Raw genomic sequence first — 14,387 nt, forward strand, 5'->3', positions numbered from 1 at the left:
GCAGGACCGCAGCTTCAGGACCTCTCTCTATCTACAAGTCACACTTGTAGCAAACAGGAAGCGAGACGGTCCTTTGGGTCTCCAAGGCTCTCTTCCACCCTTCGGTGATGAGACTGTGTGCTGAGCTGAGACGCGTCTGAAAGGCTATAGAGCTGCTGTGCAGTTTTGGGCAAACTACTTGGTCTCTCTGCGAATCCCTTCCCCCTTCGAATGAACAATTAGTCAAAAGAGAAAGTTCGTTATTCTAAAGCTTTTATGCATGTATTTAGCAGAAAGTCAAGTTCGTGGCTCTCAAACATTCTCTGTGGCAGCTTCACTGCGAATGGGCTTGGTTCACAGGGTAACAGGAGGCAGGAGAATATTGTTTTATTGGAAGAGCAATTTGGCACTGAAAAGGTTAAAAAACAACCCAATCCTGGAGATAAGGCTGGAAGAAATATACCCTGGGTCCTAGGTCCTTTGGTAAGCAAAGTATGCGGTGTTGGACACTGGGTCAAAGAGTAGGGTCTCCCCAAGGCTGCAGCAGGAAAGGCTCAGAGGCTACAACCAGAAAGTGTTTGGGATAACTAGAAAGAAAAAGCAACAGAGTGGAGCAGCAGCCTGCTCACACTCCCCCCTCCCCCACTCCGCCTACCCTCGTCCCCCAACCCCAGAGGAGATATGGAAAGGGCAAGACACCACAGAACCCAAGCTAGCCAGGTCGGAACAGTGAGCCAGAGAGGCCCATGCGCTTGGCAAGAGTCCTGTGTTGGAGGTGAGGCAGTCAGGGAATAAACAGAAAAACAAGCCAGGACGGTCCTGGGGACAGGAGGAAGAGGAAGACCAGAGTGGCAGAGGGAGGGTCTGTCCGGGTGAGTGTGCAGTGCGGCGTGTGCGCTTGTGTACCTAGAGCCGGCCTGTGCACGTGCGAGGGGCGTGGGGCTGCGCCCGCAAGGGCCCCCCGAGGGTTAAGCGCCGCCCAGCCGCCGACTCCTCCCCGCCCCGGCCGCGCGGCCGCGCTGACGCCCTCACTCGACCCACCGCGCCCTGGGCGCACCGGCGGGTCCCTGGTGGCCGTAGCGACCAGCGACCCGCGGATGCTCAACGCGCGCCACAGGCTGTCCCCCGCACAGAGGCTGCCGGGCCGTCGGGGAGCCAGGAGCACCAGGCTGCCCAGATGCGGGCTCCACTCTGCCTGCTGCTGCTCCTCGCCCACGCAGTGGACATGCTCGCCCTGTACCGAAGGAAGAAGCAAGGTACAGATGTGGCCGGGCTGGTGGTGGGGTAGGCACTACAAGACAGACTCGTGGTAGCCCAGCGGATATGGGTATTTGTCTGGTGCCTGATGCCTGGACTGTTGACTCAGGGTCGGAACGGGGAGTTGTCGACAACCTGGACCTAGGAAGCACTACTGGGAGGGAACTAGAGGTCGGGCTCACTGGCCCCAGCCTCCCAGCAGTGTCCCAAGGGTAACTCCACAGACACCAAAAACCCAAGGAACCACCCTTGGAAACAATGAACTAGAAGACAGGGCTAGTGACTTAGAAGCCAGCCCAGGCATCCACGCTGGGCCAGGATGAAGATCAGTGACTCCAGGGCTCATGTGGGGTTCGGGGGTTCTATCACTGCTCCTGACCCCTGCTGTCACAACCCCCACACTCCCAGAATTAATCTGGGTAAGCCTCTCTAGTGGTATCAGCATGACTGAGACCTGTGTTCAAGTTGAAGTCTTCTGGGGATGACCTGGAAGAAGTTTGTCCTCTCTCAGAATCTTAGGATATTTTTCCTTGGGACCTCCTGGAGCCACTAAGGAAACTTGAACCTGAGACTCTAATCGCGCCTGGGCCCTGTGAACATTGGGGTCTGTGCCACAGTTCCTCAGTGCCACAGTCAGATGTATTTTGGAGGTGAGGTGAGACTGCCCTTGCAGAGCTGGAGTTGACAGAACCTGAGCTGGTGTTGGGAGGGCAAGAGGACCAGCAAGCCCTGTGTCTGAACAGGGAAGGCCCCAGGACTCTGGATGCCTGTCTGTGCATCAACTACCAAAGGCTGGCTGCCATGCCAAGAGTGAGACACACACTGTTTCCTAGGTCCCCTATGATGCCCTAATGACAGTGGCTATCTCACTCTATAGAGCAGGAACCAGACATTCATGCAGGTTGCTTTGTTGAGCAGTCCAACGGGCAGGTGGGAGCTCTGATTTGCTCTCTGACTGAGAGCCTGAGTCTGGGAATACTGAATGGTAGGGTGTGTGAGAGTGGCCTTACCCATAGGGACTTCTAGTCCATCTGCGTGGAAAGCCTTTCGCAGATGTTGCAGCTCCTATAAGGAAGCAGGGAACACAGGGGCAGTGGGGAAGTAGGTATGGGGTGGAATATCAGGCCGTGGCCTAGGGAAACTGTTAAGGGAGTTGGACAAAGAGCAGAGAGGATAGAGGTGTAGGTGGACCTCGGGTAGGCTGCAGGGACTTGGGGGTCCTGAAGGTGAAAGCTTGTGAATGGCCTTCACCCCGCTGTCCAGAGCCCAGGTACTGGAGCCAGCCTAGCTGGATCTGTGGCCCTCCTTGAAGGTTTTATCTGAGTGACCTCAGGGAAGACCCTCAGACTTCAGTTTTACCTGTATGAGATCCTTTCCATTAGTCCTCCAGATACTCCACTCTGAAAGGATGTTTTCAATCTTTTCACCAACTTGTCTTTAAGATGGAAGCAATAAACTTCAGTCTCCCACTCATCAGGGGAACCATAGCTAAGATGTAGAGCATTAGCTGCCTATGCGGGTGCTCCGTGAGGCCTGATACTATTAATCATCCCAGTTTCTTGGTTGTTATGTCGTTCACTACTTAGAAAAGGCCAGTGAGTGCAAAGAGAGGTGCTTACATTTTAGAGAGGAAACATGTTCAGAGAGGGCAGTTGTCTAAGGCTGCACAGCAGACAAGCAATACAGCGGACTCAGATCCATGTGATAAATATTGTGAGACCCTATGAGCTGAGTTAGGCTTCCTTTCTTGGAACCTCAGTTTACCTACCTGGAGGGGAGCAGAGTTAGATTTCTAAGATGCTTCTCACTAATGAAGGGAGAGGACAAGGGGGAGGGGACATGAAAACCATTTGTCCTTCCCCTTAGCCCAGCTCGCCAGCACCTCCTAAGGAATGTGGGAGCAGAGCGTTGCTCCTTGCATTGGTCCAGTTAGATGGAGAGGCTGCTTTTGAGCCTCGGGTATGCACGCCTGCCCAGCGTCTTCAGCGAGGTTGTGACTGTTCATGTGATACAAAGGAGACGGCCTTGGACTTCAGTCCCTCTCCTTAACCATTCATGACGTGTGACCTTGGACAAAAGGGTTTCTCCTCTGCTTCTGCCCACAGCCTCAGTTTCCCCATTGGCTCTGATGTGGAGGCTACACCTTCCTAGAGCCTGTCCTGCAAGGCAGTCAGAGCTCTCATGGGCAAGTGGTTTCAGGCAGGGTTAGGCTTAGCTGAGTTCTTGGCTTATCAAGGGCCAAGGAAGAAGCAGTGAGGAGAGGCTGGCCTTTCTCAAACCCAGACATACACATGAGTACTATGTGTCAGACATGAACTGGAAAGCTGTGCATGTGGTCCCCAGGGTCTTCTGATCTGACTTTGGCTAGATCTTGTATACCAGCAGGGCCTTATTCGCTGGCTCATTTGCTTGCCTGCTCGCTCACTGGCTTACTCGTTCGTTCATCTATTTATGTAGTGTCACAGGGCAACCTCCTTTCCTGCCACGTTGTGTGGAAGCCTGAGGGATGCTAAGCTGAGACATCCAAGCCAGCAAGGAGGCTCACCTTTCCCTGCCTTCCTGAGCTTCCTCCTCCACACCCTGCCCTCGACCTTAGCCTTTGGCCCAATTTCCCGCCTGCCCCAGACATGCCTGGTCTGCGCTGCCTCCCTTGGGGTCTGCTTCTCGTGGACCTGGTCTCCTCTGGCTCCAGCGTCATCGCTGGTTTCTGATGAAACCTAATTTTTCTGTTTCTACAAAATAGAATGAAAGGGAAGGGCTTGAAAGGGGTTCTTGGACCTCAAGGGTCTCTTACAAAACACTTTGATGAATTAAGTATAAATGAATGAGAACCAGATGGGGACATGACTCTTGAAATGAGCTGGTGGACCTGGCAGTGGGGCAGTGGAGCAAAATGAGGGGACTCTAAGCTGTGTCTCCAGTTCACAGATCTGGAGCTTCCTGAAGGCGAGGCTGAGGTCCCCTTCCCTGGGCATGAGACCTTGGCCAGGACACACGAGTTCCCTGATATGTGATTCCCTCGTCTGTGAAGTGGGAAACCACAGAACCTGGTTCCTTGGGCAGCAGGAGAAGTGTACCACCGGCTCAATAGAGGATACCTCCTGAACATTGGTTTCCTTAAGAACTTTTGCTTGTTCCCCTGAGCCCATTTGATTGCCATGAAATGACAGGGGGTGCCATCCACTCCAGGCGCCTGTCAGGTGAGCGCAAGGAATACCCTATGCAAAGTGTGAATGGCAGCTCTGACCTTGCATGCAGATCCAAAGGAGAGGCCTGCACTTGGACAGACGAGGGATTCGAACAGGCTATCTGCGCCTCCTGTCTGCAGGTTGGAACACTGGCTGGGTGCAGAGCAAAGGTGTGTCCCCCCTACCTCCTGAGAGCTGGTATGCAGATGGAGCCAGGCTCAGCTGGACATTGGGGTGGCTCTAAAGGGGAAGCCAGTTCCCTTGAGGCAGAGCAGGGTGGTCCCTTAATAGGTGCTGAGAAATGGTTGGCGGAGTCCTGCCCTGAGTCCTGGGTCTCTTGGTAAAACAGCAGCCGGTTGAATCTAGAAAGCAGAAGCCAGCACAGAAGACAGACAGGCAGCTGATTCTCAGCTCTGCACCTGGCCTGTCCCTTCTCAGCTACTGTAAAACCAGCCTGGGTACAAAGAGAGGTGTCTTCCACTTACCCTGCCATAGCACTGGGAAGCCATCTAATCACTCTTCCCAATCCCAGGGATGCAGAGACCACACAGAGAGGGTTGGCCATATACCAGAGCACTGCAGAGGGGATGGACATCTGCTGCTGTGCCTTGTGGAATTCCCATTTCTCAGGCAAGGAAGTTGAGGGCCAGTGACCTGTGGAGAACTCCCAGAACCTGAGTTGGGGCACAGATACATAGCTTTGGAGTCTCCCTGGCCTGTGCCTACAGCTAGCAAGGGACTCTGTTGGGACTGACTGTCATGTCCAGGCGGAGCCTCTTTAGGTCATTAAGCAGGACATTAGTGTGGCAAGAGAAAGGGGAGCCCAGCTACTCCCAGCTACATGACAGGGAGAAGATGGAAATTGCACTGTGGACAGAGCCAGTGTTGGTCATGGAAGGGTTTTGGATACCACATTTGCTGAGTTCTCCTGGCCAGGCTCTGATGGGTCCCGAGGACTGAATGTCACTGATGTCACAATACCCAGCATGTCCCTGAAGTCCATCGGGGAGAATTCCACAACAGGACACAGTGCTCTTCAGCCTAGCCTTTGATAGGCAGGCTGAATGTTATTCCAATCTCAGCTGAGGACTCCGTGGAAAGAACATTGCTGAGCTGGGGTGTCACATATAAGGGGTTTGCTGTTCCCTATGAGGGAATTCATCCTGAGATCTGAAGCTCTTGGCAGTCAGCAGTCAACTTAGGAAGTCACAGTCAGAGTTTTTAATGAAATGACGTGGAACAGAACAGGATGGAAGAAAGAAGAGTGGAGTTTCGAGTGTTTCTGTAAAGACCCAGAGTAAATACTCTAGTTTTGTGGACCACACGGGGTCATGCCAGAGGCCGTGGCATACCATGCCCTGCAGAAAATAACAGAGTGCTTTTTAAGTATTAGAAGTATACTACTGCTTGCCTGTGTGTAGGGCTGTATGCACAGGTATGTGAGCATGCATGCAAGTAATGGCACATGCGTGTGAGTATATGTGGTGTGTGTGCTTCTGAGTTTGGGTGTGTGTACAGTGTATGTGCTAACAAAATATATTTCGTGTGTGTGTGTGTGTATGTGTGTGTGTGTGTGTATGGAATACATGCCTGTGTGGTCTGCCTAGGCTTTCCATGGGTTCTAGAGATCTGACCCCAGGTCACTAGGCGTGCACACCAACTGCTTCATTTGTCTTACTCGCCTCTGTGCATGTGTTCTTCCTGTTATTGGAACATGGATGCCATTCTCCCAGCTATGCCTGTCTGAAACACTCAGTGAGCTGGCCTAATACAGGACAGATGTCTGATACAGGACCTTATGAAGGTAGCAGGTCTCTATTTTTCCCAAGAGGAGATAAAGGCCCAGTGGGCCACATGTTGCTATCCAGGAGCTGGTCAGTAAGCCCATGAAGTCTGAGTTACAGCTCCACTCCCTTCAGGACACACACACACACACACACACACACACACACACACACACACACACAGAGCTCCTGAGAGCTTCTAGTCTCCCTGAGCCTGGTGCTGTACCCTTCCCAGCATATTTGGATGGTAGCCCCTGGAAGGCTGGAGTCATCTGTCTGGGCCTTGGGGGTCTTTCTGCATTAGATATCCCAGTGTCTGTTGACAGACACCATCATGTTCTCTTCACACTGGCCTTCAGCCCAGCCCTGTCTGGTGGATACGGTTCCTCCTTCCCACTGTACAAAGGAAGAAAACTGATTCAGAGGGGATTGAGTCACATAGCAAATGTGTGTGTGTGTGCGTGAGACCTGCATCTTTCTCCTTCCAAACCTCACAGGAGCAGACCCTGCTTACTGTGGAGTGCCAAGCGCTGTCATTAACCAGCCTCTTGCACAGAACTTTACAGTTGGCAGAGCAGTCCATGCTTGCTTTCTCTCTGGAGATCCTGAGTGTGATTGTAGAATTTTGGAGGAACCTGAGATCAACACCTGTGAATTTGGAGGTGGCAGCAGGGAAAGTCCAGCTTCAGGTCGTCAGCTATCGGTGGCCATGGAGATGCAGGAGGACAAGTGGCCAAGCACATCATAGACAACCTGCTCCAGAGCCTGGAGAGTCTAAGATGGCTCCTTAGAGCCTCTGTTGCCACTGTGTACCTGAGGGCTGCTGGCCTGCTTTGCCCTTCCCCAGCAGCATCCGTGTCAGAAGGAATCGGGAGACCATATGGAGGGAGACCTCCATAGATGGAGGGAGGCAGCCAATAACCAGGGTCAGATGCCTTCACAGGGTTCTCCAGTGGCCTGGAGATGTGCAGCTACCACGCAGGGGCTGGGGACTTGGTTAGGGTCTGTGTTAAAGCTGACAGAATTCCAGCAGTAGTCATTCATCCAGAGCCATGCCTGTGGAAGCTGTTGAGATGTGAAGCGGTCTGGTGTGGTAAGTCCTAGAACATGCACCTTGCCCAGCTCTCTCCGCACAATCTGCTCATTGCCAAATCACGTGTCCCTTGGTCTCCTTGGGGGACTGCCTGATTTTTTTTTTTTTTACCTACAGGAATGGCCATTTCTAATCCTTCCACCAAAGATCCTCTCCACTGCCTTCTGCCTCTGCAAATGAGCTAAGAGTATTTCTTCCTCTAGGCCTGTACAAGGACTCAGCAAGGCTGGGAGGAGGTTCACTGACCCACGTTGAGAGGATCAGACAGCTGCTGAGGGACCTTGACACCAGGGTGCTCACAGGATTAATAAGCCCGTGAATTGGGCATCATTATAGAGATAAGAAAATATGTGGCCCAGAGAGGTTAAGTAACTTATCCAAGGCCACACAGCTAAGGTTCAGCTCCTTTGTGGCCCTGGCACCTAAGCTCTGACCACTGAGCACAGCAGCCTCACAACCACCACTCATGGAGATTGAGTTACCCATGTCCCACAAAGCAGCAAACAGAATTAGAGCAGAAGCACTAATTGCAGCTTAGGCAGTTGCCATTTTTGTAGGTTGAAAACATCCAAATATCAGCACTTCCATGTTCCAAAACAATAGCTTAACAAAGTAAGGTTTGCCAAACCAGGACTTAAATCCAGATGATTGATTGCTGAGCTCAGGTCCAGTGCCAGCCTGCCAGTCCTCTCCTGGCCTGTCCACAATATGGCTTACGTGATGACTTGGTCCTGCAGACCCCTTTGCTTGAGAAGCAGGGGCCAGGCATCAGGTAGCCAAGGCCCCACACAGATGGGGAGAGATGGGATATCCCCAGGCAATCTCTGAGGGTCTGAGTTGCATGCCCTGCCTCAGATCCCTTAGTGCATGTCTGGCCTCTGCTGGGGAGACCTGCTCCCTTAGGTGCTGCTGCCCAGGGTGGACCACCTCCATGCCCTTTATTGATTCCTTCTATGGCCCAGACTTCACTCCATGACTCATGGGAAGGCTTTGATGCCTGTTTCAAAAGGGGCTGTACCCTGGCGATGCAAAAGGGAGCCAAGCTAAGTCTGGGACCCCAGATGACATTGGGGAATCACCCCTGTCTCCTGAGCCTCCACATTCCCTAGAGCTGATGGCAGGAACAGAGAGACACGTTGGAAAGGGTTCTGGCATTGATGAGTGGTGCAGCTGTCTAATGAGTTCAGGCGAGCTCTAGGGCCAATGGCAAGGGGGACATGGGCGCTGCTACTCTTGATGCCTTGCCCAGGTCATGGCTCCTTCTGTGCCTCTGTGGGCTGATTCACAAAGCAGTCTTGAAATGAGGATAGCACACTAGCACAGACAGGTGTTCAACAGAATGGCCAGTGTCAGACCCAGGCAAGGACCTGTGACTAGGGCTGAGACAGGCCCGGGCTCACACCCCAGCTCTGCTGCAGCCATGCTTGGGTGCAGATACTTCGCTCCTGAATGTCCCTGCTGTCTGTCAGGATAACAGGGCCAATGATAGAACATGAATGTGTCCTGAGTGTCACTGCCTGTGGCCCATCTAGAAGACACAAAGAACTCAGCTAGTGTTGATGACAGCAATGTACCCAGGAGGCTGGTTTCTCTAGTGTGTGGAATGCTTAAAACTGGGTAACTTTGAGGAACCCAAGTTCTGAAGATAAGATTGTGGCCTCATAAGCCGCCCTGAGCATTGCACACCGTGTAGTGATCTGGAGGATGATAGTGACTTTAGTGATATACACTAGGTGCAGGGCTCATCCCAGACCTACAAGATGTGAACTGCATACCTCATTTGCGCAGATGAGAGGGCCTCAGAATGGTAATGGGCTGGTCAAAGCATCTACATCAAACAGCCAGGTGGGATGCAGATCGGAGTAGAAACTCCAGCCTCTCCCTGCCCATTTCTGTCTGGTTGTCCCCTAAAAGCTGAGAACTGCTACTAAAAGCACCCCTGACTGGGAGGAATGAGAGTGGCTGGGGCATGGTGGTTTCGAGACAGATGGCCATGAGTGTCTTAGTTAGGGTTCCTATTGCTGTGATGAAACACCATGACCAAAGAGCATATAATTCTATATCAGTCCATTATTGAAGGAAGCAGGGAAGGAACCCAACAGGGCAGGAACCTAAAGGCAGGAGCTGATACAGAAGCCGTGGAGGGGTGCTGCTTACTGGCTTGCTCTTCGTGGCTTGCTCAGCCTGCTTCCTTATAGAACCCCCGACCACCGGCCCAGGGATGGCACCACCCACAATGGGCTGCCCCATTAATCACCAATTAAGAAAATGCCCTGCAGGCTTGCCCTACAGCCTCTAATGGGGGCATTTTCTCAATTGAGGCTCCTTCCTCTCAGGTGCCTTTAAGCTTGTGTCAAGTTAACATAAAACTAGCTAGCACAATGAATTTCTATGACAAAGTCCCTTTGAAGCTGAGGACAAGAGATAAAGGACCTGACATCTGCTGGGCCTGGCACTGTGGGCAGAGCGATTTACTCTTTAATTGTTCTGACACACAGACAAACTTGATGGTCCCTCTTTGCTGAGTCTGCTATTCCTCCCAGCTACATGGACGACTGCCATGTCTCTGCCAGGACTCTCAGCCTCCCTCCTCCAACCTCCTCCCTCCCCACACTGCCTCTCCTGTCCCTTCTCCTCAATGCCTGGGGATGGGGATGGGTGTGTGCTTGGGATAGCACACTGGTTTGAGCATGCCTGTTCAGTGACTTCCCAGCTCAGGAATGATCAATTAAAAGGATCCTGGCTTATAACCTTGAGGTCATATTCAAGGCCACATACAGTGTAACTTTTTGTAACTAGTTCTGTTGTGTTGTCTAAGGAATATCACAAAGTCCCTGCCTGTTTTGTCAATAGGTATTTTTTTTCCTGATGTTTTAAATGCAAAACCTAGACAAGTCAATTACACTAAGCCCACTCCAATGGTCTGGGCCTCTGACCTCTGACCTCTGACCTCTGACTTCAACATCCATTCCTCCTCACCTGATCACTGCTCCCAGATCCCTCCAGCCTGAGGACCTTTGTGCTTTCTGGTCCCTCTCCCAAGAATGTCTGTTCCACAGACGCTATAGAATCCCACTTCCTTCAGGATGTAAAACTTCACTGTGGATTGGCTATCTTGCTCACTAAGGTCTGACTCCCTGTGCCTTGAACAGTATTTGACACAAAACAATCATTCTGTGATATTCCATCACCTTGAGACCCCAAATCTTCAGGTGCTAAGCCTCTTGTATAACACAGCATATAGACATCTATGGTGGTTTAAATAAGAATAGCCCTCATAGGTTCATATATTTGGATGCTTGATCCCTAGTTGGTGGAACTGTTTGGAAAGGATTAGGAGGTGTGGCCTAGTTGGAGGAATTGTGTCATGGAGGCAGGCTTGGAGGTTTCTGAAAGCCCACGCCATTTCCACACCAAGCCCACACCAGTTCTCTGCCTCATGCTTATGAATCAAGATGTTAGGTAGGTTCTCAGCTACTGCTCCTGTGCCAAGCCTTCCTGCCAGCTGCCATGCTCCCTGCCATGATGGTCATGGTCTCAACACTCTCCAACCATGGGCCACACATTAGATGCTTTGTTTTTTTTAAGTCGCTTTGGTCACTGTGTTTTGTCACAGCAATTAAAAAGTAACTAAGACACTATATAAGCTTGAGGTCACAGACAAGACCACAGACAGGGTAACTGTTTGTAAATAATTCCATTGTATTGTTTGTGGGCTAACAAGAAAAAGTCCCAGTGTGTTCTGTGCATGGGTGTTTTTTTTCTTAGTATTTTTAATGCAGAACCTGGACAAGTCAAGTGCAGTAGGTCCCCTGCCTGTTCTGCATGTCCACACTAAGGTCAGGCTGAAGTGGCAAAGCCCCATCTTTGTCAGCTCCAACAGGCTGTGGCGATGGGTGTGGTAGAGCTGGCCTCTGAGTCAGGGGGTGTGCCTGTGTCCAGATGGAGAGGAAACGGTAGCTGGAGCGATGAAGAGCCAGAAGCATGAATTCAGATCCAAGGACCTCAACCCTGGACTCCCAGGACTCGCTGTGTGCCTCTGAGAACCTTTCTGTCTTTCACTGAGGTCCCTTTCCTGAAGGGGCACGCTCAGTAAAATGCTGTTTTCTGCCATGCTCCTTGCACAGAGTGGTAGGCGTCGCTGGTCATTTTCAGTTTGCCTATACAATAGGTCATAGTAATATTTTGTATGTTTTGATTTTTTTTTACGTGCATGTGCATGGGTCTGTGGAAGCCCCTAGTGGGGTACAGAGCAGCAATAGTGGAGAAGCCCACGGTAGGGGAAGCTGATCACAGGAGAAGCTGAAGAGAAAGATGGAGAGGCCAAAGATAAGCCCCAGTAACCTGAGGACCTTGCACTAGACCCTGCCCCCAAATGGCTCCCCGACCTCTCATTAGAGAACAGAGTCTTTCACACACACAAACCTCCATATTCTGCTTCCCATGCTCACCCACCTTGTTCTCTGAGCCTGGGCTCCTCACGGACCTGGAACTCACCAAGCAGGAGAGTGAACCCCAGGAATCTTCTTGTCTGTGCCTCTGAAGCACTTGGAATAAAAGCTCATGTCTTCATATGTGACCATTGAAAACAGATTCTGGGGATCTGATGCAGGCTCTGATGTCTGTGAGGTAGGTGCTTCGCCAGCGGAGCCATCTTCCCAGCCTCTGTCCTGGCTCTAATGTTCATGAAAATTGTCAGGGATAAAGAGCCACTTTACCATGTAGGAACTGACCTGTTTGTCGTTTTTCTTTGAGTTGCTCGGAATCTCTTTGCTTCCCGTTGGGTTGTATTTTCCTATTTATAAAAGCTGTTTGTAGCCAGATGGTGGTGGCGCACGCCTTTAAGTCCAACACTTGGGAGGCAGAGGCAGGCGGATCTCTGAGTTCAAGGGCAGCCTGGTCTTCAGAGCAAGTTCCATGACAGTCAGGGCTATGCAGAGTAACCCTGTCTTTGAAAAACTAATTTTTAAAGTTGCTTGCATATTACAGGTGGTTATCTGTGGCCTGCTCTGAAGCTGGCTTCATGACTAGGCTGAACATGCAATATGAGATTTACACCTCTTTTTCTCTCTAATTCAATTTAACTCTAAAACCCAGTCTTAGGTAACTAAGCAGTTCTCAAAACGTTCTGGTAAGTTTAAGGTTAACAAAAACAAACAAAACAAACCAAAACCCAGACCAATGCTGAGATTTTAAAACATGGGTCTGATCCAGATTTCTGTCCTGTGCAGGAGGCCAGATGCCAACCTCCAGGACTCCTCCCCACATGCCTGTGCCCCTTGTCACAGGCAGGGGACAGAGCTGTGTCAGGCTTTGCCATTCCACCTGGGTTTTCCAGTAACCTGAGAAAATCAACTTACAACTGAAAAGTTTTGTTTAGGTCACAGTTCCGTAGGTTCCAGTCCCCTCTGGGCAGCTCCGTTACTCTAGGCTCCTAGTGGGATATGTGACAGGTATGGTGGAAAGGTAGAGAAATTGTTCCCCTCACAAGAGAGAAGCTGAAGAGAAAGATGAAGAGGCCAAGCATGTGCCTCAATATCCTAGGTCTTGCTTCCAAAAGGCTCCCCCACATCTCATTAGGGGACCAGGCCTTTCACATACAGGTCTTTGGAGATGATGTCCCGACTGTGTTATTGCCTGTGTGTTGTGAGCAGAAATAGTGGGGACCAAATTAGCTACAGCTATCACCTCAAAATTCCCAGGGCTTGAAAACTCAGGGCCTGTCCCAGTGAGTGGAGAGGAAGAACTGTGTCAGGGGCACCTGTGCTGCGTGGATGGCAGGCGTCCCACTGTGCGACCCCAAGCCTCGAACCCTCCAAGGTAAATGTGCAGCTTAAATCAGTCAGTCACCTTCACTGGCATCCCTATGCTGGTATGATAAATTAGCCAAATGATGACAACATGACTGTTCCACCTGCCCCATCCCCTTCATCCCTCCCTAGTTTGCTCATCCTCAATGGATCAAGTTAGACAACAAATGTGAGCATAGTTGGGGTGTGATGTTCCAGACTCCCCATCCTTCAGGCCACTCCAAACCAGAAGTCCACCTGCATGTGGGAGCAGGGGCCATGCCTGCTGTCTAGTCAGCAGTGGGCCATCCTTCAGTGCTTGGTGAACAGTTCCCAGGCTAGAGAGGCACAAGGGAAGGGATGAAAAGTGCCAAGGAGTGCTGGTCCCCTCCCAGAAAGCCCAGGAGGGGGTGGGCCCCAATTCTAGACTAAGGGGAGAGCACGGGAAGTTCGTCTTTACTTTTTAGAGGAAGGTTATTCAGAGGAGCACCTGCAGAGCATGCGCACGCAGCAGGCACAGTGCGGGCAGGGTGGCAGTGGTGAGGGCCACTGGTAAACAACATGGAGTCTGGCAGAAGCTTACATTTCTAGTCTAGTGCTATTTCATGCAACTTTCTCAAAAGCCTGTACAGATGAAAATCTGTTTTGTCTCTATTTAAAATAAATCCAGTATAAACGAGGGAGGGCCTTGTTTCTTGTTTTCACACACACACACACACACACACACACACACACACACACCCAGATTCCTATAGCGTAGAAAGAGGCTGACATGAAGTAGGTATTCAAGAAATACTGGATGGACAAATGGGTGGATGCATGCATGCATGAGTGGATGGTTAGAAGGGTGGGTAGATGTGTGGATGGATGAGCGGATGGGTAAGTGGAAGGACAGTACGATGAATTGACAGGTGGATGGATGGATGGATGGATGGATGGATGGATGGATGGATGGATGGATGAACCTTAGAAGCATAGTTTAACCATCAGGCATGGAAAGAAGTCACATCAGGGTTTGGTCTAATTCTAGGATTTAAGAGAAGAGGGGAGCCCATAGGGAGAGGTCAGATAAAAATCAGATTCTAAATATGCTCCCTGGAGTGGGTGTAGTGGAGCCTAACGTGAGTCTCAGCTCTGCCATCCTTTGCAGTCTCCTCAGTCCTTATGGACAGGGTCCACCCTTGGATCAGCCTGGGCCTGACCACGACTCCCTCCCTGCCACTCCCTGCCACTCACCGGCAGTGGGGCCAGGTCCCCTCAGCACTGGAAACAGATGCTCCAAAGCTGTCTTCTACTT

General features: G+C 51.2%; 1 protein-coding gene across 2 annotated transcripts in view; it reads left to right on the forward strand.

Moving 5' to 3' along the window:
• Positions 1 to 729: 729 nt before the first annotated feature.
• The window catches only part of Rspo4 (R-spondin 4), a 32,022-nt gene continuing 18,364 nt past the window's right edge, over positions 730 to 14,387 (forward strand). Inside the window, exon 1 of one of the 2 annotated variants that reach the window (XM_006499308.4) lies at positions 730 to 1,235. In XM_006499308.4, coding sequence (XP_006499371.1) covers positions 1,157 to 1,235 — 79 coding nt within the window. In that variant the 5' untranslated portion in view covers positions 730 to 1,156. The remainder of the gene's footprint in view (positions 1,236 to 14,387) is intronic. The other variant, NM_001040689.1, reaches the window with a different exon arrangement.

This window comes from Mus musculus, chromosome 2 (assembly GCF_000001635.26).
Source record: "Mus musculus strain C57BL/6J chromosome 2, GRCm38.p6 C57BL/6J".
Classification (NCBI taxonomy): domain Eukaryota; kingdom Metazoa; phylum Chordata; class Mammalia; order Rodentia; family Muridae; genus Mus; species Mus musculus.